Source organism: Callorhinchus milii, unplaced genomic scaffold (assembly GCF_018977255.1).
Source record: "Callorhinchus milii isolate IMCB2004 unplaced genomic scaffold, IMCB_Cmil_1.0 Scaffold1, whole genome shotgun sequence".
NCBI classification, from domain to species: Eukaryota; Metazoa; Chordata; class Chondrichthyes; order Chimaeriformes; family Callorhinchidae; genus Callorhinchus; species Callorhinchus milii.
In genome coordinates, this window is record NW_024704742.1 from 56,761,336 (window position 1) to 56,784,768 (window position 23,433).

At 38.1% G+C, this 23,433-nt stretch overlaps 1 protein-coding gene across 1 annotated transcript in view; it reads left to right on the forward strand.

Annotated features, from left to right (window-relative positions):
* The window catches only part of LOC103178234 (sorbin and SH3 domain-containing protein 2), a 127,198-nt gene that overhangs the window by 52,670 nt on the left and 51,095 nt on the right, over nt 1-23,433 (forward strand). The window contains exons 7-13 of the mRNA XM_042341065.1: nt 2,223-2,864; nt 8,256-8,720; nt 10,695-10,836; nt 13,353-13,522; nt 16,893-16,959; nt 17,523-17,570; nt 21,986-22,172. Coding sequence (XP_042196999.1) covers nt 2,223-2,864; nt 8,256-8,720; nt 10,695-10,836; nt 13,353-13,522; nt 16,893-16,959; nt 17,523-17,570; nt 21,986-22,172 — 1,721 coding nt within the window. The remainder of the gene's footprint in view (nt 1-2,222; nt 2,865-8,255; nt 8,721-10,694; nt 10,837-13,352; nt 13,523-16,892; nt 16,960-17,522; nt 17,571-21,985; nt 22,173-23,433) is intronic.

Genomic DNA, 23,433 nt, shown 5'->3' on the forward strand with positions numbered 1-23,433 from the left:
CACGTGCCTGTCATAAAGTGGGATCTGCTAGTCACTCTTTCAACCAGTGTGGCTCCTAATACAGGAAATTGATTCAGTTCAACAATTTAATTACAATAAAAGGTCATTATGCTGCTCAGTAGAATTATAAAATTGAGTCCAGTCTGTAAGTGTACAGTGGAGTTTCAATTATTTACCATAATAGACAGTCACTAAATTGTGTAATTGAAATTGGCTTAACCTAATCTTTTGTCAGACTATGTTTTTCTCGTTGTTGTCAAGTGGCAAAGTTAAGCCGGGTTCTCCCGAGATGGATTTGAGGAAGTGAGATGTAAAATGTCCAAGGACACAATGAAATGTACTGGAATACAAATTTATTGCAACAGACTCAATGTATGAAGAATGACAGTACTTTGGCACTCTGCAACAGACTGCCTTTAATTTGTATTAGTCATGGGGAATGCTGCCCTGCTTGCACTGTAATAAAATTCAAATCATTGATGGGATGTCTATGACTTAAACCTTGGTTTTTTAAAAAATTAATTATGGCAAAAAAAAGTCTGGCTCATAATTATGTCATTTGTTGGTGCCAACAACATCCACAGTTGATGTTTTGAGGCTAACATTGGAAAATGCAAATACAGCCTCGTATGACTTATACGAAGTCAACTGTTGCACGTCATATGTAATTCAGTGTGTTATAGAGGAAAGTGATTTTTAAAAAAATTGTGTTGAATGGTTGTTTTGGTAAATAATAAATGCTAGTGTCAAAAAGCACATCTGATATGGTGTTCTGATGGCCAAGAATTTAGACTAATGGGAACTCTGCAGATGCAAGCTTGGACTAATATACTAGACTGACAACTCTATTATTGAACAACTTATGGTCTGCTTAAGAAACGTAATAAATTTATTATGTAGCTCTCTATCTGACAGTAATAATTTATTGAGTTATATAATACGTTTCTGGCCATTTGAAAGAAATGTTAAACTTGAGAACCTTTGCCGTTTAACTTTTCAGACATGTTATCATTTTTGAGACAACCCACTTTTCTGACATTGTGGGGTAGAATTATGGAAATGAGTTTCTAACTGAATTTGACCTCGTATCGCACAAGGAATGAAGTGGCTCAGAAATAATGAAGTCCTTTTCGCAATTGAATTGACCTCTGCAAATCATTTATACCACTACCATCCAGACTCGTGTTATTTTTTAGGGTGGGATGAAGGAATTTTTGCAAGGCGTTAATTTCCATGGTTCTCTTTGAACGCATCTGGGTTGATCTGCGCTGAGCATTCACTTTCAATGTGCTTCATAGGTATTGAGTAAATCAACCGTTTAAATTCTGTCAGCATGGCTGAGTCAGTAGTGTTTACAGGATTCCACGAATATATGTGTGTTGTGTATATGTAGTTATGATTGTAATTATCATATACAGCAGTTTTTTGTTTTTTATGGTGGAACAGACTCAATGGGCTAAATCACTTATGTTTATATTTTTCTATGGCCTATAGAGTACTGTATGATAAGAGAAATGTATTGATAGTTTTCTCATAAAATAACATACACACTGTTAAGAAACCAAATGCTCTGCTGAGATTGCTTTGTAAAGATAAGCATAATGTGAATCATGGCTGCGCAAGTGGGTAACGTTCTCTGCTAAAAGTAATTCAGGTTTGTTCCCATCTCCTTTCTCTTCTGGGGGAGGGAAAAATTGGCTAGTGCTCTCCACCAACTATGAGGACAATGGTGGGCAGAGGCCTGGAATATTTCATGGTTTTAGCCTTAAGACCATCACCATAAAACAATAAATAAGGTCTGTATAATTTTGGCCATATAAAATTTGGCAATTTAAGAATTTTTAAATTGTCTTAATTTTGAAACTGTCATTTCTGACGCTCTTCAAAATGCTGCAAGCACATATCAAATTGATCTGTTAGAGAACTTGCTGCACAGCCATGATCTTTTCTTGAGAGTAGTTTTGAGTTCACACATTTAGATTTGGCAATCTGTGTTTTTGTTTTTAAAAAAACTCCCAACAAAATGAATTGCTCAGCAGCCATTTTTTGTTTGCTGAAAGGCAACAAGGTATAGAGTCAGTCTTTAAATGTATTTTGAAAGTACTGTATTATACTCAATGTTTTAATTCCAGCCAAATCTCCCTGCTGACGTTTTCCAATTTTGTTTTCTTTTTTCTTCTGTTTGGTTTCTTTCTTTCCTGCTGTGTGGTTGTCTTTGGCAGGTTCCTTCTCCACCACCCAGAAAGGAAAGCTTTAACTGGTATCCATTAACCAATCCCAGCAACTCCCATGCACCCTCTGGTTCAGACCAGGGACCTATAAATAGAAGCTGGCCAGCACTCCCAACATCTAACCTGCAAATAACCTCCAATGTTACCTGTGTGACTAATGAGGAAGAGTATGTTCAGAGTGCTTCACATTTGTTTGAACAATCCAGTACACGTTTCTCGTGTTCACAACAGGCACCATCTGACCAGGCCTCTACTCTATGTAAAGTAGTTGACCGTAGCAATGCCAACGCTTCACTCCAAACAAACTATGGGCACTTTCAAGAACGTAAAATTAACACCATCAAGCTAACTCTATCAGAACGTCAAAAGGTTGCTAATTCCTCCAACACAGAACACAAATCTATGCCTCACTCTGACGTGAACCCCTCACTTCATTCACCTTTCCCTGGAGATAAGACAGAGCCTGAGAGACACACAGCCTCTCTTTCCATTCAAATAGTTCCAGCCAGTGTGCATACAACAGAACAAGGACCCCCACCTGTATATGCTGCAGACAGTGGAAGGAAGCCACACAGGGACACGGCACAAGTGCTTAATGCTCCACCCTGTGCACAGTCCTCAGGGGATCGTCTGGTACATACTTTTCTTTTATTAGCAATAGTTAATATGTTTAATATTTTATTTTCTACTTACCGGAGATTTGCACGGCAACCGATTAACTCTTTGTTTTATAGCTGTCGAATGGCTTTATTCTAAAAAAAAGGAAAGTGAATTGCAACTATTGATGCTTACTGACAATAAAAACATTGGCTTGCACACATTTAGATATGTAATAGGTCAAATTATCCAACTCTTTCTGTGGACTAATTGAGGTTACCCCAGCCACTCACAAGCTGAGAACTGTGACCATGGATATTCATTGTGTAATAGGGACAAACTTTAAGATCAGTTGCGACTATGGGGTAATAATCCCTCAAAAAAAATGTTTTTTAAATTTAAAATGTGGTCACTCAATCCACGACTGTTTCTGGAACACTGCTACGCGCAATTGGCTGCCGTGTTTCCCCCACAAAACATACAGTCAATTCACTTTACAATATATTCCCAATGACATATTAAGGCACTATATTAAATGCAAGGATTATTATTATTATGTTATGATATTCAAGGGGTCCACATTTCTGTCCCTTCCCCAAACTATTTATTGTTGCTCTTTTATTAGTGCCATTCACCTTTTGATCGTGCTTCTCTCCTCAATTCAACAATGCCAAGCAGAACCAAAATAATGTTATAAATGGGCTTTGTATGTCTTTAATTATGGGGATTCTCTTTATACATTCCACTAGGAGATATTTGATTTAAAAAAAAGATCTCCAATGCTTTACTGGCCTGGTTGTAGTCTTGTTACTCAGAAAGTTTTGTTTGTGTCAGAATTACCAGGTCTAGTCTTTGTGATTGAGTTTGAATGAGAGATCCGTGTCTTCGTTTAAAAAAAGGATTGTTTTATTCACTTAATTTTTTGTATTCAGACCCTAAATGAATGGATAAGATGTAAAATGTAGTACTGTACAACTTACCAAGTTGGAAATAGTAGAAGATAAAAGAAGTCAAGAAATGGTTAGAAAATGCATGGTAGATTCTAGTGAAGAATGTCTGTTAGTCCATTGATCTTACCCTATTAGACTGCCAACTCTGCTGTCTTCTCATTATGGCACAGAGCTTTTACTTAATGAGTTAACTACCTTGGCTCAAACATCTGTCCTGGTACTGCAACCCATGCCAGTTGTCGATTACTATCTGTGTGAAGAAATGCTTCCTAAAGTCACCCCAAACTATCCCCATACAAACGTGAACCCGTATCCTGTGGTTTATTTTTCTCTAACCATAAATATCTTACACAACACTATTTTGCCCACAAAATACAGTCAATCTACTTTACAGTATAATTCTGACAAGCACTTTGTCTCAGCGACATGACAAAGCAGTATTATTATTATTAAGGCCTGTTCTGAGATGTTTCATTTATTGCAGGGCTTAATCTCTCTTTTTAATTTCCCTGTTGATGCATTTTTGTTTAATTTGTCCTGAAGTACGTCATTGTCCTGGATACTTTCAAGAATGTACCATCCTTGGTAGATTTATACTTGAGTTGTACCCCAGACTGTTGTTAAACTCATCCCTCATACTCCTAAATTGAAAAGCCTGCAGGAATTCAGAGTAGAGATTTTAGAGTATAAAGTTTAACTTTCTTGACATTGAGGGAAAGAATGAGAGCAATAGTTTTGATAACCACAATGTGGAGATGCAGGAAGCAGGAGGATACAGGCTGCAGAACACAGATTGCATTACTTTAAAATGATACCTCACACCTAAATCTGACTCTTAGCCAGAACAAATTATTATTTTTTGATCAGCTGGGGTTTGAACACATGCAGAAACTCATCACCATACTTAACAACTAATTAACCTCAGTTAATATGTAGGGCAGTCTCAGGCATTATAGGAATTTGTCAATACCTCCTAATGTGGGGATTTGTTGGAAAGCCAAGTTGAAACAAAATTAGATTTGGGAGGAATTGAGGTACATGTTCCTCAATTTAAAATCAGAACAAAAGCTCCCACTTTTGAATCTTGGTCTATATACATTTAGGGTGTGTCATCTTAGAGGGGACAATGAAGACGGTGTAATTAGCTCCTTGTCAACTAAAGAGGAAAGACAGACAATGTTTTCCTGCTGACTAGAATCCAACAATTTCCAGTCAACATTGGGAGGCTAAAAGGTCCACACATGTGAGTGGAAGGTCCCATGTAACTGATTGTCTTCAGATTGAATAGCCCAATATACAGGCTCAAATGTGATGAGTGTCTACATTGATGAGGTATTGGGTGGAGGGGAACCAAATTAATTAGCACAAGGCTTCCTGTATCAGAGGATTGATGGAAAGATTTACTTTAATCATATTTTATTAAATATCTCTAGGTTAAGTTATAACTATTTTAAAATTAGACTTATATTTGTTGAGTGTAAAATTGTTGAACATTTTAGGGAAATTGTTGTTAGTGAATCAATGATGGCTATCTGTAGATTCTTAATTCTAATTGCTGTTTGCTACATTGGAGGTCTACTTTGATGGTTGTAGAACATTGAATATTATATAACAGGAACATTCTGTGCTTTTTTTATAGAAATGAGCATACAGTAGTTCTTCCATTAAAAAATCATTTGTGCATATTTTGTTTTAACATTTACAAAGCTTGTTTGACATTTGTTCAACTGTTGCATTTTTTGTTTGCTGGATATTTAGCCTGAATTCCTAGGCTTACAAAACATAAAATACTGCAGATATTGGAATTCTGAAACAAAAACAGAAGTCTCTGGGAAGACTCAGCAGGTCAGGCAGCATAGCATCAATGGAGAAAGGATAGTGAGTCAAAGTTTCGGGTCCACGACCCTTTGTCAGAACAAAGAATGAAGTTGTGATGGACCCGAAATGTTGACTCACTTTCCTATTTCCATAGATGTTGCCGGACCTGCTGAGTGTTCCCAGCGACTTCTGTTTCTGTCCTAGGCTTACAGTTTGGTATAGATCTCAGAGAATTAGTTTGTCCCCTGTAATTTTTATTTATAAAATGTGTTGTTTGACAGCATCTTATGCAGAATAAACTGTGCCTTTTGCTTTGTAGAAAATAATTAATTTCAGTTATTTTGGTTCTACATTCCTACTTTGCCCCCATCTCTCCCTCCTCCCTTTCCCCCACCATCGCCCAGATGAAGCCCACCACCAGCTGCTTCGACCCCCTCCCCATCCAGCTTCTGGTCGCTCAACTCCCCCTCCTCTGCCCACTGCTAGCTGACGAAATCAAACAGTCCCTCTCCTCAGTCTCTGTCCCAGTCCCCCTCAAAACCAGTGTCATCTAAAAAAAACCTACCCTCGATCCCTCCAACCTCGCAAAATTCAGACCCATCTCAAGTCTGCCCTTCCTGGCCAAAGATTTGGAACATGTCATTAGAAATCAACTTTGATCAAACCCCTCCAGTCCAGTTTTTGTCCTGTCACGGCACAGAGACAGCGTTCATCAAAGTAACAAATGACGCCCCCTCTCTCTGTGACCAGGGCTTCCTCTACCTCTTCGTTCTCCTCAACCTCTTTGCGAGTTTGACATGGTTGATCAGGCCATCCTCCTAAATCATCTCTCCTCCCTCATCCACCTTAGTGGGACTGCACTCGCATGGCTCAAATCCTACTTAACAAACTGCCAACAATACATCTCGCCCAATGGTTTTTCCTCCCGCCCCCGCCTGGTCACATGTGGAATCCTCCAAGGCTCCTTCCTTGGCCCTCTCCTTTTCCTTATCTATATGCTCCCTCTCAGCGATGTCATCTGCAGACATGAGGTCAACTTCCACATGTATGCAGATGCTACCCAAATCTACTTCTCCTCCAGCTGCGACTCCCAGTCTGCTGATGTCCTGTCAGCTTGTTTGACGAACATCAAGGCCTTGATGAGTGCAAATTTCCTGCGGCTGAATGTCGGCAAGACTGAAGCCATAATCTTTGGCTCCCGTCAACGTCTTCTCTTCTGCGGGTCTGAACTCCTCAACCTCCCCAGGTTCTCCCTTAGATGCACTGACCCTGTGCAAAACTTAGGCATCAGGGTCGATCCCCAGCTTTCCTTTCTACCTCACATCCATTCCTTGACCAGGACCAATTTTCCACCTCCATCACATTGCCCACGTCCGTCCGTACCTCACAACCAAAGAAGTTGAAGCCCACACCTTCGGCACTTCCCAGCTGGACTATTCAAATGCTCTCCTCGCTGGTCTCCCAAGCTCCATCATACATGAAATACAATTGATTAAAACTCCGTCTCGAGGATACTCACCAGTACAAAACTCCATGCCCCCATCACACCAGTCCTTGCCAGGGTCCACTAGCTCCCCATCACCGAACATATTGATTTCAAGATCCTCCCACTCACTTTCAAATCTCTTCGTACCTGCGCACCTCCCTACCTAGCTGACCTGCTTACCCCCCACTTCACCACCTGCTGCTTCCGCTTGGCTATGGTCTTCTGTTCATTCCTCATCCTTCCACTCCACCATCAGTGGCTGTGCCTTCACCCACTGCGCCCCAAAAATCTGAAACTCTCACCCTCAAACCCTCCGCTTTGCCCCCTCCCTCACCACTTTCAAATCCTGCCTAAATACCTTCCTTTTTAATCGTGCTTAGAGTCACCTCCCACCTCCCTCTTCCCCTGGCTCAGGGGCAGATTTTGCCACCGTCCAGCGCTCCAGGACACTATTTTGTGTGAAGGGCGCTATTTAAATGCAAGCTGTTGTTCTACGTTTCTAGTTGTCGATGCCATCATTGTTCGTAATAGCAATTTATTGTTTATTGTTCATTATATTGGGCATTGGAAAGGATCTTGATTGGTTTGGACCTTTATTGATGGATGTAGCTACACATAATTCTACCTTGGGTCCTTTCCAATCATATTTTCTACAGAAAGAAATTTGATTCAAATTCATACATTGCTGCTTTTGTCAAGGGATCTATTGCACCAAATGAACAATTTAAAAAAGAAGATGGATTTGTTGTGTCTGTTTGCGTGTGTTTTAATTGATTTGTGGTCAGATTATCATCTAGTTTGAGCTGTCTGATAGCTTATCCCTTTTGAAGGGAAATGACAGTCATTACTAAGAGCAGCTGAGCACTGATCAAAATACATTCCTTGGACCTTGGTGCAGGTTAATCGGTCTAATTATTTGTGTTGCTTTGTGCATTTGAAACAGATTAGGTTTGGATTGTAACATTTAAATGCAGAAAGCTGAAATAATCATTCTAACAATACAAGTGGGGCACAGATTTTGCAGTACTGAATTTTTTTAATTATAGTGTTATATTCAACCAATTGGAAAAAACGGACTGCCTGAAGTTATTATTTATCAATGTTTGATTAATTGTCCCAAATATTTAATAACTTATTGACATGTTTACATCCTTAATATTCTCCCTCCTTCAGAATATGACTGCAGTGGCTCAGTCAGAAGAGAAAATGGCACCCAAGATTAATAATACTTCACAGGCATGCAGGCAAATCTCACCAAGAGTGTCTTCACCTTTACCTCTGGTACCTACTAACCGGAACTTTCTGTCACCGTACACTGGTGTGAGCCCAGAGCAAAGTGTCTTGCCAACTTTTGATGACTTCATCCCTCCTCACCTTCAGAAAGCCCTTTCCCCAACCCCATCATTGTGCAGCTTTCCTCCCCCACGCTTGAATGAATCATCGCCCCTTGCCACTGAATGCACTCTGAGTGAATACTCGTCTCGGACTGTGAGCGAATCCTCCACAGCCATTCTAGATGAGCTGCAAACCTGTGGCTACGACACCACTGACCATTCTGCCACGCCATCCCCAACCCTGAGTCAGACGTCCGCATTAACTGATGATAAAGCCACCACCATCACTGCTGCTCCCATTCATGTAATTATCCTTCCTCTTTATCCTTACTCACCTAGGTGGTGTCATTTCAGTAAGGGAAACTTAACCAGATGTATTCACGTCAGAGGTGTTGGCATGTGCTCTACCGTCTGAACTTTTCTTTTCCACTGTCGTTTTACACTGGTACTACCCACTAACAGCTACTCATTCACAATTGTGGATGTCCTTGTCTTGAATCAAGTCTACCTATATGACTATGGTGGAATGTGGGGCATCTTGAAACAACCAAGCACATTAGCGCATCTCTAACGCAATACCACTTAATGTCTCTTTTTAAAATTTGTGCTGTGTAAGTCTTGGGGAGTTTTTTTCCAAACCTGATTTATATGGAATTCAAATCAAGGTTGATCTGAAAGTTTGCTTTGATATAATGCATATTTTAACCACTGTTTTACCTCTGTCTTTAACCTTTGTAATCTCTACCTACTGACCATCTCTATCTCAGAGTGCTAATGGATATTTTTGATTTCAGCTCATGCCTTGCTTTAATCGTGTAACATTTCCCCCAACATTGTCAGAATAACTATTACTGTAATATTAACCTAACCCGTGAAGAATAAATTTAAAAAATGCTCAAACTATCTTTTGTTTTTTTTTCTCTTTTCTACTTATTTTCACTTATTTTAAATTGAGAGTGCAAATACACATTACTCGTGGCCAGGGGAGCATTATGTCTCAATATTATTACCTTTTACAAAGAGGTTTAACCTGTTTCAGATTAGATGAATTGGATTTTGCTCTTCTGATCAGTCAGTCTATTTTACCAATTCTACAATTCTGTTTGCTTCAAGAATTGGTCACAAACTACTGTACTTGTTTACCAAATCTGCAAAATCTTCTTTATTAAATCTTGTTTATCAGATCTGCAAAGGATGCACTTAAGGCAGCAAATCCTATCGTAACCTTGCTTAGTTTGAAGATCTACTGCATTTTGGCTATTCCTTCCTTGATAGTTGTGTGAGCACTGTGTACCCTCTATAGTTGGTAAAATCGCATTCCTGAAAATTACATTTGATTGCATAGTAAGTAGCATTCAGGTCAACCACAATTTGAATTGGGCTTGAAGAAAGTAGAAAAATTCATGTGGTTTAACAGGCAGCAATAAACCTTTTAACAAATGTGTGTTGTTGCGTTGTCAGGTCAATAGCAATTGAGCACAGACCTTAAAGCCCCATTGTACTCACTCAATTTTTCATTTTGGATTGCCATTCTTCTCACCATGAACCTTTTTCCTCCCACTGCCACTGCACCTGTTTCTGGTTCCAACTTATGTGTTTTTGTTTTACATTTTTATAAAACGGTAAAACAGAAAATGATGAAGCATCAAGAGATTTAACGATCAGAGACCCATTGGTATATTTGGAGTTCTTCAGTGATCTCATTGCCAAAGCTCTCATTGGCATCATAAAACCACCAATATGCATTGCGTGTGTTGACATTCGTTATTGTTTAAATCACTCATCTGAGAGAAGCAGGATTTTATCAAATGTTTGTCATTTCCGTTGCTTACCCTATTCTAACCCAGAATTCTTCCTGTACATTTGAACACTGACTGCATGAGATTCACTAAATCCCAGTCTCATCTTCATTATGTCATTTGTTGGTGTCACAACTAATAGCTACCATTTTTGAGATAGGAATTTATCTTGGAGTTGTGGAAACTCAGAATGTAACTGAGGCAAAAATAATCTGAAGCCTGGGATTATAGAAATATATTGATTGCAGCAGTTGGTAGAAATATTTGTTTGGCAGATTGGGACCTATCAAACTCTTTGTATTTGTATTGTGGACAATTTTAACTAATAAATGAATGTGCGTTTTGTTTCTGTACATACTAATCACAGTTATCTTTTCTGATTGACATTCTTGCATCATTTATCCCTTTTTCATAAGAGTAGCATCACCAGTTAATTGTGAGATGTTTCTAATGGTCTGTTTTGTGCTTGCTGTACACAGATGGCAGTGAATGGGAATTCCATTACTGACAGTGGAAGCCTGATGGGTAACTTTCAAGGGTCCTTTTCCCCATCATCAGCATATCCTTTGTTGGCCTCAGGCAATCCAAACATCGTTGCAATGCAGCACAGCAGAAAGATGGGTAAGCTATCCCTGTGTAATATTGGCCTGGTATGATTATGTAACAATCAGGTGTTACACAGGCAGAGTTTTTGCCTATTTTTAAGTGTGGGAAGCCAGCCATATCTCAAAATTGAGATGTTGGAATTGAGTGGAAGAGTTACAGGGTCAAATAGCTGCTGGAGTCATGAGACCATTTCTGGTCCAACAACAGACCGCTTATGATGATTGATTTATTGAGTGCTCTGTGAATAGATTCTTCTGGCTCGGGCTAATTTCTGCTTCACAAGATCGAAAGACCAGCTCTGAACTTTCTTGACCTCCAACTTCCAATAAAAATCAAAACCATTGACAAAAAGGTTTAAGGAGTTCGCTACAAGAAATAGGGTTGACATAACTCATTGTGTTTCTACAGAAAGAAGCCACATATAATCAGCAAACAAAAGATGCAGGTACAGCAAATCCAAAGAATCCACAATGAGAAACATTTTCGCATTCACATCTAGCACACAGCTGGGTTTAAGACAATCAGACAATGTGTTGATCGAGGACTGAAGGTGAAACTTGCCATTGATCATAATGGTAGAATAACAACAGTAGAATGAGTGGAACAATATGTGAGGAGGTTCTTTATCAAGGTTAGAGCTGAAGAAGAAAAGTGAAATGGAGAATGCTATATTTTCAAGTCACGAGTAACTGGGATAGAAAGGAGGGTGCACAAGAGTTCCAAGAGACAAGTTTGCCACGCAAGGAAAAGCATTCTAATTTGAAGCAGTGTAGGAGAAAAAATAAAAAAAATTTGAAACTAAAATACAAACTATTGACTAGAATTTTTTTTAAGCCCCTGAAGAGCTATATTGTTTAGCATTGCATGCCTCCAGATTGATGGCAAAGGGAACTGGTTCAATATGAATTTTCCAGTGGATTCTGAAACTTACTTCGATAATAGGCTCCAATTAAGCAGCAACAAAGTGTTCACATGTGTTGTGGTGCAGAAGTAAGAATTGATTGAAACTACATCTACCTCCTCCTACAACCAAAAAGCCTACACACAGTCTACGCTACACAAATTATTGTTGCAGTTCGGTCATTCCTGCTTTTGATGTTTGAGATGCAAAATGAATATTGTTCTGGAAATAAACTAACAAACTCTGCTGGCTGCAGCTGCCAGCTACTTGACGTTCAAAAAATAAAGATGATACAACCCAAACCTACAACTTGCTAATGTGGAGGATGATTCTCGTGGTCAGACTTGTCTTCCATTATAATTACACAAAACCTGAAACAATTAGAAGTGCATAGCTTTGGAAAGATATTATTGTTTTGTAAATTACTCATTGAACTTTGGAATAAGATCCGTTTACTGTTCTTTTTCCTGTGGTATTTCAGCCTGAACAGGTACGTTCGTCCTTCGGATGAAACATTAAACCAAGGTCTCGTCTGCCTGTGCATGTGGACGTTAGAGATCCTGTGATGCAATTCAAAAGAGAGGGAGTTTGCCCCGGGCAACGTTCCCGCAGAAAAAAAATTGGTCCTTCACTTCATGTCTGTGGAACATTGCTGTGTGCATATTGGTTGCCGTGTTTAGCAACAAATGTATATAACAAATTTATAGAAAACTGTGAAGTGCTTTGAAATATTTCAAGATGAAAAGACGCTATATCAAATGCAAGGATTATTATATCTGTGAATAATGGGTAAAATGAGCACTTTGTCTTCTATCTTGTCCCTACTCATCTTTAATTGGCCTAAAAAAAGTGATTATTCCTGTATTTTTCACTGAAAACCATTGCATTTAATTTATAACATGAATCTTAGGTTTTTATTTAATTGCAAATTATTTGACTAATCATTTGGTTGATTTCCCTCCACTTTTAGTTTTACAATTATGTCAAAAATATCTAAAAGGAATGTTGGATAGATGTGTAATTTCAATTTATCAGTTGGAATTGATCATTTAGAAGCTAACAATGAGCAATAAGCATATGATTGGATTCGAACTGCAATATGTACACTATTTTTTGATAAAGATAAGAATATTAACCAGTTGAAGTTGTGCCAGTATAAAGAACAACAACATAACTTGCATTTACATAGCTCCCTTCAAGCCCTTCTCTCAAGAGAGTTCATCCCCGTGTCCTGACTAACAATTTCCCAAATAAAACTGCTCACTCATTCAATGGCTGTTTATGGGACATTGCTGTATGCTTATTGGCTATCACCTTCACCCACAAAATTCACACAGTTACACCACTTTATCGTATATCCTGTTAAGAAGTTTGAGACATCTTACCAACATGATAAGGTACTATATTAAATACAAGGATTTTTATTTTCTCTGAAAATCTTTTTTTAAAACAATAGGTAATAATCCTTACATTTGATATTAGCACCGTTTATGTTGGGAGAACATCTCAAAGCGCTTCATTGGATATCCTGCAAAGTGAAATGATTGTGTATTTTTTTGGTGCCCATTTTTGATTGATGCACTTTTAATGATTGTCAGGTATACAACGCTTATTTTTTACTTCCTTGCAGAGAGTATGAGGACTTCACAGCAAAGTCGATCTCCTGGGATCGATATGATCAGTATTGATCCACTTTACAGAACCTCAGAGGAGGAGAAGAAAGTGACAGTAATTAAAGCACCACATTATGCAGGCATTGGCCCAGTTGATGAATCAGGAATACCTATAGCCATAAGAACGGTAGGGAAATATTATTTTACTCTGTTCCCCTGTCTGCAGTTTCTGCCAAAAGGTTAGTTTTCTACCAATGTGGCTGTTCAAACTTCTTTCTCTATTGAATGTGAAACATTTTACCAAAGAGATTATTATTAATAATAAATAATAATTAATAATAATCCTTCCGTTTAATATAACTCCTTACCATGTAGTTGAGATGTCTCAAAGAGCTTCACAGAATATTACTGTAAAGTGAATTGACTATCTTATGGGAGAAATTAAGACAGAGTAAGGAATTTGTAGAATGCTAATTGTATATTTTTGTGAAAATATAAACATTTAAGATACAATGGGACTTTGTTCTTAGACCAAGTATGGGCTCCTTTCTCTTTTTTTAAAAAGGTCTTGTTTTAATTAGCAGTATTCAGGACACGCAGTTCATTTGCAGGAAATAATTATTCTTTTTGACTGTTTACAGCTCGTGTTCCTGCAACTGTTAGGCAATTGCTTCTCCCATTGTATTTGTACATTATTCATAGCCTAGCATAGAAATTACAGCACAGAAGTAGTCCATTTGGCCAATCGAGCCTATGCTGGTGCTTGCTGCTCCACCGGAACTACATAATCTAATCACAATTTCCTTCTTTTCCTCATGTGCTTTTGTAATTTTTTTAAAGAAAACGTCTCTGAAGTATGCATCAAATTTTCTATTAAATACATTGATGCCATTTTCTTCAAGCATAGCTTCCTTTGAATATGTGGGGACCTGCAACCTACGCTCAAGGAATACTACTTCAGTGTATGTCAATATATGTCTATGTTCAACGACACGGTTTTCTCTTATCCACATATAATTAATTTGTAGGCAATTGGGAACTTCAGTTAAATATTGAATTGTTGTCTGCATTTCAGTACTCAGTCTTGTCCTTATCGGGCTTCCAAGCCACCACTGCTCCACCAAGACCAATGAATTAAAGTGTCTCTAATTCTTTACATTATTCTTTGGCTAACTATAGCAAATATTCTGTGAAGCGCTTTGAGACATCTAGAGACATGAAAAGCACTATATCAAATGCAAGGATTATTATTATATAAGTTCTTAGAATTTTTTAGAAAGGCTGTATTTTGATGTGTGTACATACCAGATACAATGACTGACTGTAGTCTACCATTGAAAAAACTCTAAATCTAGTCTTATCAATTTCTCAGTTCAATAATTAACCTTCTCCTATCCACTAATTAATTTTTGGAGGTCAGCCGGTGTCTGACACATCACCATGCTTAAGAGTATCTAATTAATCTTGAATAGCATTTCTCTTCTATCAACCAATTGCTCTGGAAAATAACTGAAAAAATTTTCAAAGTCCTAGACAATCTCACATTTTAAGACTTTGGTATTCCTGCTAAGACTATGAAGTATTTCAGGCCTCTCTGGTCGTTACCCCTAAGGGTATCCTCCTTAACCACCTTTTGTTATTTTCCCCTGGGCTTCAGTCCGTAGCCTCCCTGACTGTTGGCAGTACGTAATTTTTGATTATATGGTGTCAACTAAGAGGAATATAATGAGCACTCGGGGAAAAGCTATCACGACTGTATATTGCTTGTTTTAATTGTAGACTTTTTTGTGCATCTCACATTCCACAGATAATTGCCATGTTGCACACATAGCACTTCTCTTTCTCTATTTTTGTCCACTCACTTAGACAGCTATTGTTGTTCGATCTTTGAATGTATGTAATGATACCCCTAGATTTAGCTAGTCTGTATCCAGTGTGGAAAAAAAACAGCTGCATATGTTTCTTTGTGTAGATGGGAGAAAAAATGTAGTTCATCCAGAGTTCACTTTGGCTATTAATTGGTGGTTAACGTGTGTTTGTCATGCTGGAATATCTTCATCAATTTTCATTCAAGTGCAATTATTCCTTCACGTATAAAAATTTACTATAATCCACTTGGTTCATTTACAAATGGAATAAATGATTGTAGATTAATTATATTGAGCCCCCGCATGCACATATGCACTGCATCAAAACTTGCGCTATGTCCAAAACAAATATGTAACTGAAGTTTCTTGAATGAACTATATACTTCAATTCATAGATTTTTAGACACTAATGCATATTGAAGGCCAAGTACAAAACACTAATTGAAAACTGTTCAGAAATTATTCAGCACATTGGAGAATTGAGCTAATTCAACAAAATTTTCTGGAGTACCATCAATCCATTAATATTCATGATTGAATTCATAAATATTTCATGCAAACGCAGTGGTGTATCTAACAGTGTCTTGTGCGTATGAAAGAGAAAAATAAATTTATAAAACGATAACTTCTGTACAAAATAACACTACTGCACTAAACAACCCGTTTTTTTCTACAACCGGGTGTCTGACACATTTGGAAACCCATCACCATGTTTAAGGTTATCTAAACCAGATGGTGAGTTCTGCATTTGTTTGCCACTTTCACATGGCAAAGTGCGATGTCCCTGAGCCTGGAATGAAATGTGAACTTTCTCCCTGGAGGAACACACCCTGCTTAATTTCAGGGAGTATTAGATACAAGTTGGCGAGAGCCAAGACTTGGGGACCAGGGTCTGTGCGTTGAAGGTACTGCTGGTAATTAACCAGCTAAATCACTGTTCAACCATATAGTTTGCCGTTGAAATCACAATCTATCAAGCCTCGCCTGTTTATCCAGCTAGAGCCACCCTGCCCATTAAGGTTTGGGCTTGCAGGGTTATCAGGAGCTGAATGGGAAGAATCCCAGCTCCAAGTGGCAAATAACCTCTTGACCTCTGGCAGAAAAATGCTAAAGATAGCAGCAACTTAATATTTTAACACTGTTGACAAGTTTTGAATTTCCCACATATCTAGGTTCTGGTGTTCAGCGCCTTGGGACATCCTCCCACTGTGAAAGGCACTTTACAAATGCGATTTGTTGTTGAGGAAGGGATTGTGCTCATATGTCATATAGGTTATCCCATCACATTTCTCTTTCTCTCCACCTGTTTCCTCTTAAAACTGCTAACTCCAGAGGGTGGGGAATCAAAAGATAAAAATCTAAAAGGAAATGAGTAATAATGGAAAACCACAATATGTTCTTGAGCATCTGAAAGAAAAAATTGGGTTAATGTTACAGGTTATGACTTTCATTGGGACTGATTGGACTGCTATGTGCCTTTCACTTTGTTTTCACTCCGGTCCCACTGCCTACAGCTTGCTCACTGGACACCATGAATAAAACGGCCATTGTGAGTGGCTAAAGCAAAGTTTAAACAGTTGCTATCATCCTTTGGGTAAAAATCATAACTAGATTTTAGATATGGAGTAGAGACTTACTGTATATACCTTTTTATGTAATACTAATTCTGATTTACAAACTGTAATCTAGACAGTGGATCGACCCAAAGACTGGTATAAGACGATGTTCAAGCAAATACACATGGTGCACAAGCCAGGTATGTTTCCTGTTTGTAATAGTAATGACTTTATTTACACGTTTAGCCTCATTTCACTTTCTTCTTAGCCTCAGAAATATTATTTCATGCTGCATCAGTCATATAAATGGCTCAACCAAATAAAGCGACACAGACTCCACACTCAGCTAAGTTTTCCTCCCTTGAAGCTCAAAGTTCTCCATTTGAAAATGTTTTCCTTCTTTGGTTCAGGACAGTTTTAGGATTAAATGGTCTTTATAAAAGAGAAAAATAAATTTATAAAAAGCTGACTTCTGTACAAAATAGCACTTTTGCACTAAATAACCCTGTTTTTTTGTCAGCTGGGTGTCTGACACATTTGAAAACCCATCACCTAGTTTAAGATTATCTAAACTAGATGCTGGAAGTAGAATTATTGCCTACAAAACACTATACAGTACAATTCTGTGAATTGCTTTGAGATGCCTCAACAATGTGATAAATAGCTATACCAAATGCAAAGATTATATTATTATCCAGTGTAAATCCATCAATCACTATTGAGTGGAAGGAAATTGCCTTTCAACTTTTTTATCTCTTAACAGATGATGATAACGATGCATACAATGCCACATATGCATATACTCATCCTGGTAAGGACTTTTATTTTAGTACCTTGATAAGACTAGTGAACAACGTTTGTAATATATATAGGTAAAGGACGAGACCATTCAACCAATAAGACCTGTTTTACTGGTGTACTAAAAGCTTGAAGAACTTTTAAGACCAATGCTTTGCCCTTTCAATATACCCCTTAATACCTCTACTATTCATGTGTCTGTCAATCTCACTTCTAAATATCCCTATTGATTCCACCACTACACTAATTGAATTAGACTGTAGGATCTTCCCACACATGTAAATGCAACCAAAATACCCCAAATTCAACCTATTTCATCTGTTGAAATCCTCATCTTCATTCAGCATTGCTACAGTTGCTATCTTTTCATATATCCTATATTGCTTCCATCAATTATGCTGGTGTAGTAAACACATGATGCCTGCCTTCTAGGGACTGGAATATCAACAATATTAATCTTTAATAATAGATTTTCTTATAGTTATTAAAGAAATTTTAAATATATATTTTTGGCCAATAATTCAGATATTTCAATACATCACAATATAATTATAATGCAGCAATATTTGCCATAGCAGACTATCTGTATTACATGAATGAAAATGTACTTTCATCAACATATTGCAAAAATACAGAGAACATCCAAATACAAATTTCTGTAGTGTGAAATTAACATTGCGTAGACGTCCATTGGGTTCAGTGGAGTCCTGTAGCTCAGTGGTTAGAGCACTTGCCTTGCAAGGAGACACCTGGGTTCAATTCCAGACAGGGCAAAACCTTGGGCAAGTTTCCTTACTCCACACGCCTAATAACAATTCCTCAAAAAAATAATAAATTGGTCATTTTCAATCCACAACTGTTTGTGGGACACCGCTGTGCGCAATTGGCTGCCGCATTTCGCTCACAAATATACAGTCAATTCACTTTACAGCATATTTTGTGAAGCGCTTTGAGACGTCTAGAAAACATGAAAAGTGCTATATCAAATGCAAGGATTATTATTATCCAGCGCCTTGGGACCTCCTCCCATCGTGAAAGGCGCCATAGAAATGTAATCTTGTTGTTGTTCTATGCACAGCATGGACACAAAGTGCCTCCTCCAAAATAACATGCATACAAAATACACAGTCACTACATTTCACAGTAAATCCTGTGGCATCCTAACATGAAATGTATATATCAAATGCAAGGATTATTGTTCATTTTTATTATTATACTGCTGGTATTGCAGAGATCCACAGACACTCCTGACTAACTTAATGTAGTGTAAGAAATACTTAATTAAAATTGGAATTAAATTGGTGACTGGTTTTCTAGAGGATGATGGATTCAGCCTGTCCAGCTTCAAAAATTCAATTTGCTTAACCTTTAGCAATTTCAACAGTGGCTGAAAACCATTGAAAATTTAGCTCTAACATCAGCAGCAAAAACTGAATTAACACAATGATGGATTTTACTAACATCTGTTTATTGTATTTATTTTCAGGTAAACAAAATATCATAAATGTAGCCACACCTACCATACAGTAGCTAAACACAAGATTATCACAGTATCTCATTGTCTGGGACAAGTAGCATAGTTCAGTTCAAAATCGTGGAAATTCAAATCTATCCTAAACCCATTCCATAGCATTCCAGAGAATACAGCGACATCTCTGTGCTATGTCTCGACTGGTTGACTCTAATCTTGTCTCGGAACTTTGTGGAGTCCTGTAGCTCAGTGGTTAGAGCACTCGCTTTGCAAACGAGATACCTGAGTTCAATTCCAGGCAGAGCGAAACCTTGGGCAAGTTTCCTTACTCCACACGCCTAATAATAATCCCTCCAAAAAAACAAAACAATAATAAATTGGTCATTTTCAATCTATGATTGTTTGTGGGACATTGCTGTGCACAATTGGCTGCCGCGTTCGCCCACAAATATACAGTCAATTCACTTTACAGTGTGTTCAGTGAAGCGCTTTGGGACGTCCTCCCGACGTGAAAAACGCTATATCAAACGCAAGGATTATTATTATTATTACTGTAGCTAATTCATTCCCTGCACTAAGACGTTGCAGTTTTGTACCCTAAATGTACCTAACTCACTTCTTCCTATATCCAGCTGAAAATGATTACACCCCTTTACTATCCACATTTCTTTTCAAATATTACCGTTCCATTCTGATCTTCAAACAATTGCTATCTCAGATTCTCCTCTGTTCTGATCTTCAAACAATTTCTCGGTCATAATCAAATTCTAAGTACAGTTTCAAGATACTATTAACAAGTAATTGCAAAGCAGAAGACTTGCACACAATCTACCTTTTTTCAATACTTTCTTTTTCTTGAATCTATCAGGTCCCATCTTTCAAAATATCTTTATTTCTATTACTTAAACCTTGGCTTTGATTTTCTCTATTGAGAGACGCTCAATTAACGTCATCTGTATATTACATTCCTCTGCTGTTAAGTATCCTGACCAGGAAATATGTAAACAAAGTGTCCTCAGGACATTTTAGTTTGTTGGCTTTACTTATCAGGTTCAAAAGGTTAAATGACTGAGCAATTCACACACCAGTTCACTGCCAGTATCACATGTGGACCCCGTCAATCTAGAGACTTCAAGACCTCTATTTAATGAGGCTCATAACTTAGCAATTACATCAACAATTAGCATGATAAGAGACTAAAAGGTGAGCTAAATAGTTTCTAATTATCCATTTGAAATGCACAGTATATGTTCTGGCAATTATAAATTTGCATGAAAAGGCACATCCGATGGAAATGGAACTGACTGTTGCATTATACAGGCGAGCCAAGTACTATGTTATTACATATAATAATCTGGCTGTTTTCCAAAGTCATTAATTGCTTTTACTGAGCAGCCGATTCTTCAGGTTAATAAGGCCCTCTTCGTTGCTACTACTACACACTGTTGCCCGTACCCACCCCCCCCCACTGTGTCACAATTTAACAAATGGGGCAGGTGGTGGACATGTTCTCAAGCCTCCATATAAATGCTCGTCTGCAACAGGAGGAGGAAGTAATGAATGCCCGGAAGGGAGGAGCAGTTATGAGCCTTGCCAGGAGCCCACTTTGTATTCACAGGCTTAAAATATCCATTCAATTTACCCTGCAGTTGCTTGTGATGAGGTTAACTGCTAAACTCACTGAGTTAACCTGAGTATTAAGCCCTTTGCTTTGACTGCCCAGCAGATTGCAAGCACCTCCCCACAGTCCCCCGCCCCATCATCTCCCCCCACATCGCAGGCTGCCAGTCAACACTGTGAAGCCCTTTGAGATGTCCTCCTGAATTGAATGACTGTATATAAAATGTAAATTATTGTTGTTTAAAGGACTATGTGATCCAAAATGCAATTAATGTTAGTAACCCAAGTGGCACACAGTGGCTCTGAGTTGCAGGTGGGGTAACAGGAAGTGCATCCCTTTCACTCTGGGCCCCCCAATCCTGAGGTCAATCTCATCAGAGCAATTACACCGTCTGTTGTTACTCAGGTTAACATCACCTGCACTAACTGTCCTGTAACATATCTTACCATATATGCAGGGAACGGTGCAATTATGAAATTAGCGATGAATTAGAACAGGAATTCCTGTTAACTGCTCTTTTCTGTTTTTTTAAAACCAAACTAATAACACGGAATAACAGCAGTGTCATCGCTCACTACATGAGACAAGCAGAGAGGCAGAGCAGCAGAGATTAAGAGCAGATTCTCTTCATACCAAGCTTGGCCAAATTCAGGCTGATATGCTACACTGTCTGTTGAAATTTATTGCATTTCACTGGTCATGAAAGGTTAAATGAAACCAATATTTAAAACAAAATATTCAACTGTATAATACGCAATGTAAATTACACTAATGTAGCTCCTTTCATGCCAGGAGGGCATCCCAAAGTGCTTGACAATTCTGGCTGAGCTGATGGGGGCAAGGGATATGGTATTGATTTTTTTTTTAAATTACTTTCCTTATTTAAGGAATAGCATTTAAAGTGGATATTGAAATACCAGCTTAAGGTTCTGGTTCTGTTATGTTAGTTTCCAATTTAGCGGCGATCATTTTCAAATGTCAGTGGGGAATAACTTAACACTGTATCTCTTTGAGTAATTTCAGAAAGGCTCTTATTGATGATTGAAAAATGTTTCTGCCAGGCATAAATCCAAGAACGGCATCTAGGGCTTTTCAGATGGATTTATAAGCTATCGTTTTTCAGAAGGGAGAAGGAATATTTCAAACTGCATTTTAATGCCATTCCGCGAATCAGCAATAATCCTGATAGAGAATTGACCCAATTTAACCACAATTTTTTAAAGATCTATTTGTTCAAAACAGTAAAACGTGCTTTTATTTGTACAGTATTTACAAAGTTACTTGCAGGACCTCTGCATTGATTTTGAGGTAATTGTTTTCATTGTTTTTGTGCTAGATAATTACAGCTCATTCACCTCCGTTCAAGCACACCCTCCCCCCAAGACACACACTTATAGACCTTTATCAAAAAGTGTCTCGGATAGTAGTGCTGAATTCTTGAAGGATTCTGCTCCTTTACCACCCCCTCCACCTGTTCCACCACCTTCACATCTGAGGTATCGAGAAATGGTCCTTACAGAAAAGTAAGTACAATACAAATTTATATTATTATATTTATTGAACATTATTTGAAATATGCATTTTTCCAGGGGAATTGTCTGAACCTAAAGTAATGTAATCACGGTTAGTTTAGCTGAGTTGTCTCCCCGGTGCTGGTTTGCGCCCTCTGTGGTCAACTTCTGATGATGACAGATCATTGAGGGTTTAGTCCCTACATCAGGACTTGATTTTAAAGTCTAAAATGACTTCAGTGCATTCCTGGGGATCTGCTGTCTTGTCTCTATCTTTGGGTTGAGACCGTAAAACCAAGATTGTATTAGTCTGCTGAGGTGAGCAGCATTAAAAATCCTACAACCATTTACTAAACAAGGAAGTTTCTCCTGAGTGTGCTTAAGATACATTGGTCATTCACCTCATGACTGTGTGTCGACACTCAAAGTGCAAATTGATTTTCAGTAAGCAATTATTACACTTTACAGTAATTACTGTAAGATGCTTTAAGACATTTTAATATAAGATACTATAACTATGAGTGGAATAACCTTATAATGTTATTTCAACAGCAAATGTCACGCTTAACAGTTTATCAATATCTAAACAGTTTCTCAAACTTTTAGGAAGTTTTCCTTATAACAGAAGTTATTCAAACAGTGTCTTATTGTATTTGGGCCTGTAATATTTACTGCAGTATTGTTTAGAAATAATATTCAATTTTGATTATCTGGTGGATGAATTTGGATGAAGGCAATTTGCTCCTTCCTTTCTCCCAACCTGCTATTTGGGCACTTTAGATGTTCTGTAACTCTGAAATCTCACAGTACTAAAATTGAAACATCAGACATTCCTTGGTGCTCAGGTCTGTTGAACTTCTTGCCTCTCCCAGTCTTCCCTTCCTCCTACAGTCTGCAGTCTTTCAAAAGGTGAGCACTCCTTGACTTCTCACCTTGTCTTCTCACCTTGTCTCAAAGTTGGTGGTGTCCTGCACTTCAGGCCTTTAGCTGGCTATCATAATTCAAGAACAGCGTTGCAAGAAATTTTTCAGGATATCCTGAAAACATCAGAGTTAATGGCCCAAATAGGTTTTCCATTTCCTCAGAATTCTTACTATTGAAGTTCCAGCCTAGCCTCTGTTTGGACATGTATGTGCATGAAGATGCACATCTGTGTGCTAGCACATCCATTAATGGTAGCTAATCACAAAACATTTTTTTACAAGGTAGTCCCATGTTTTTAGATGCTTTGTTTTAATTTAGGACAACACTTGGAAGCCCCAAATTCACCTAA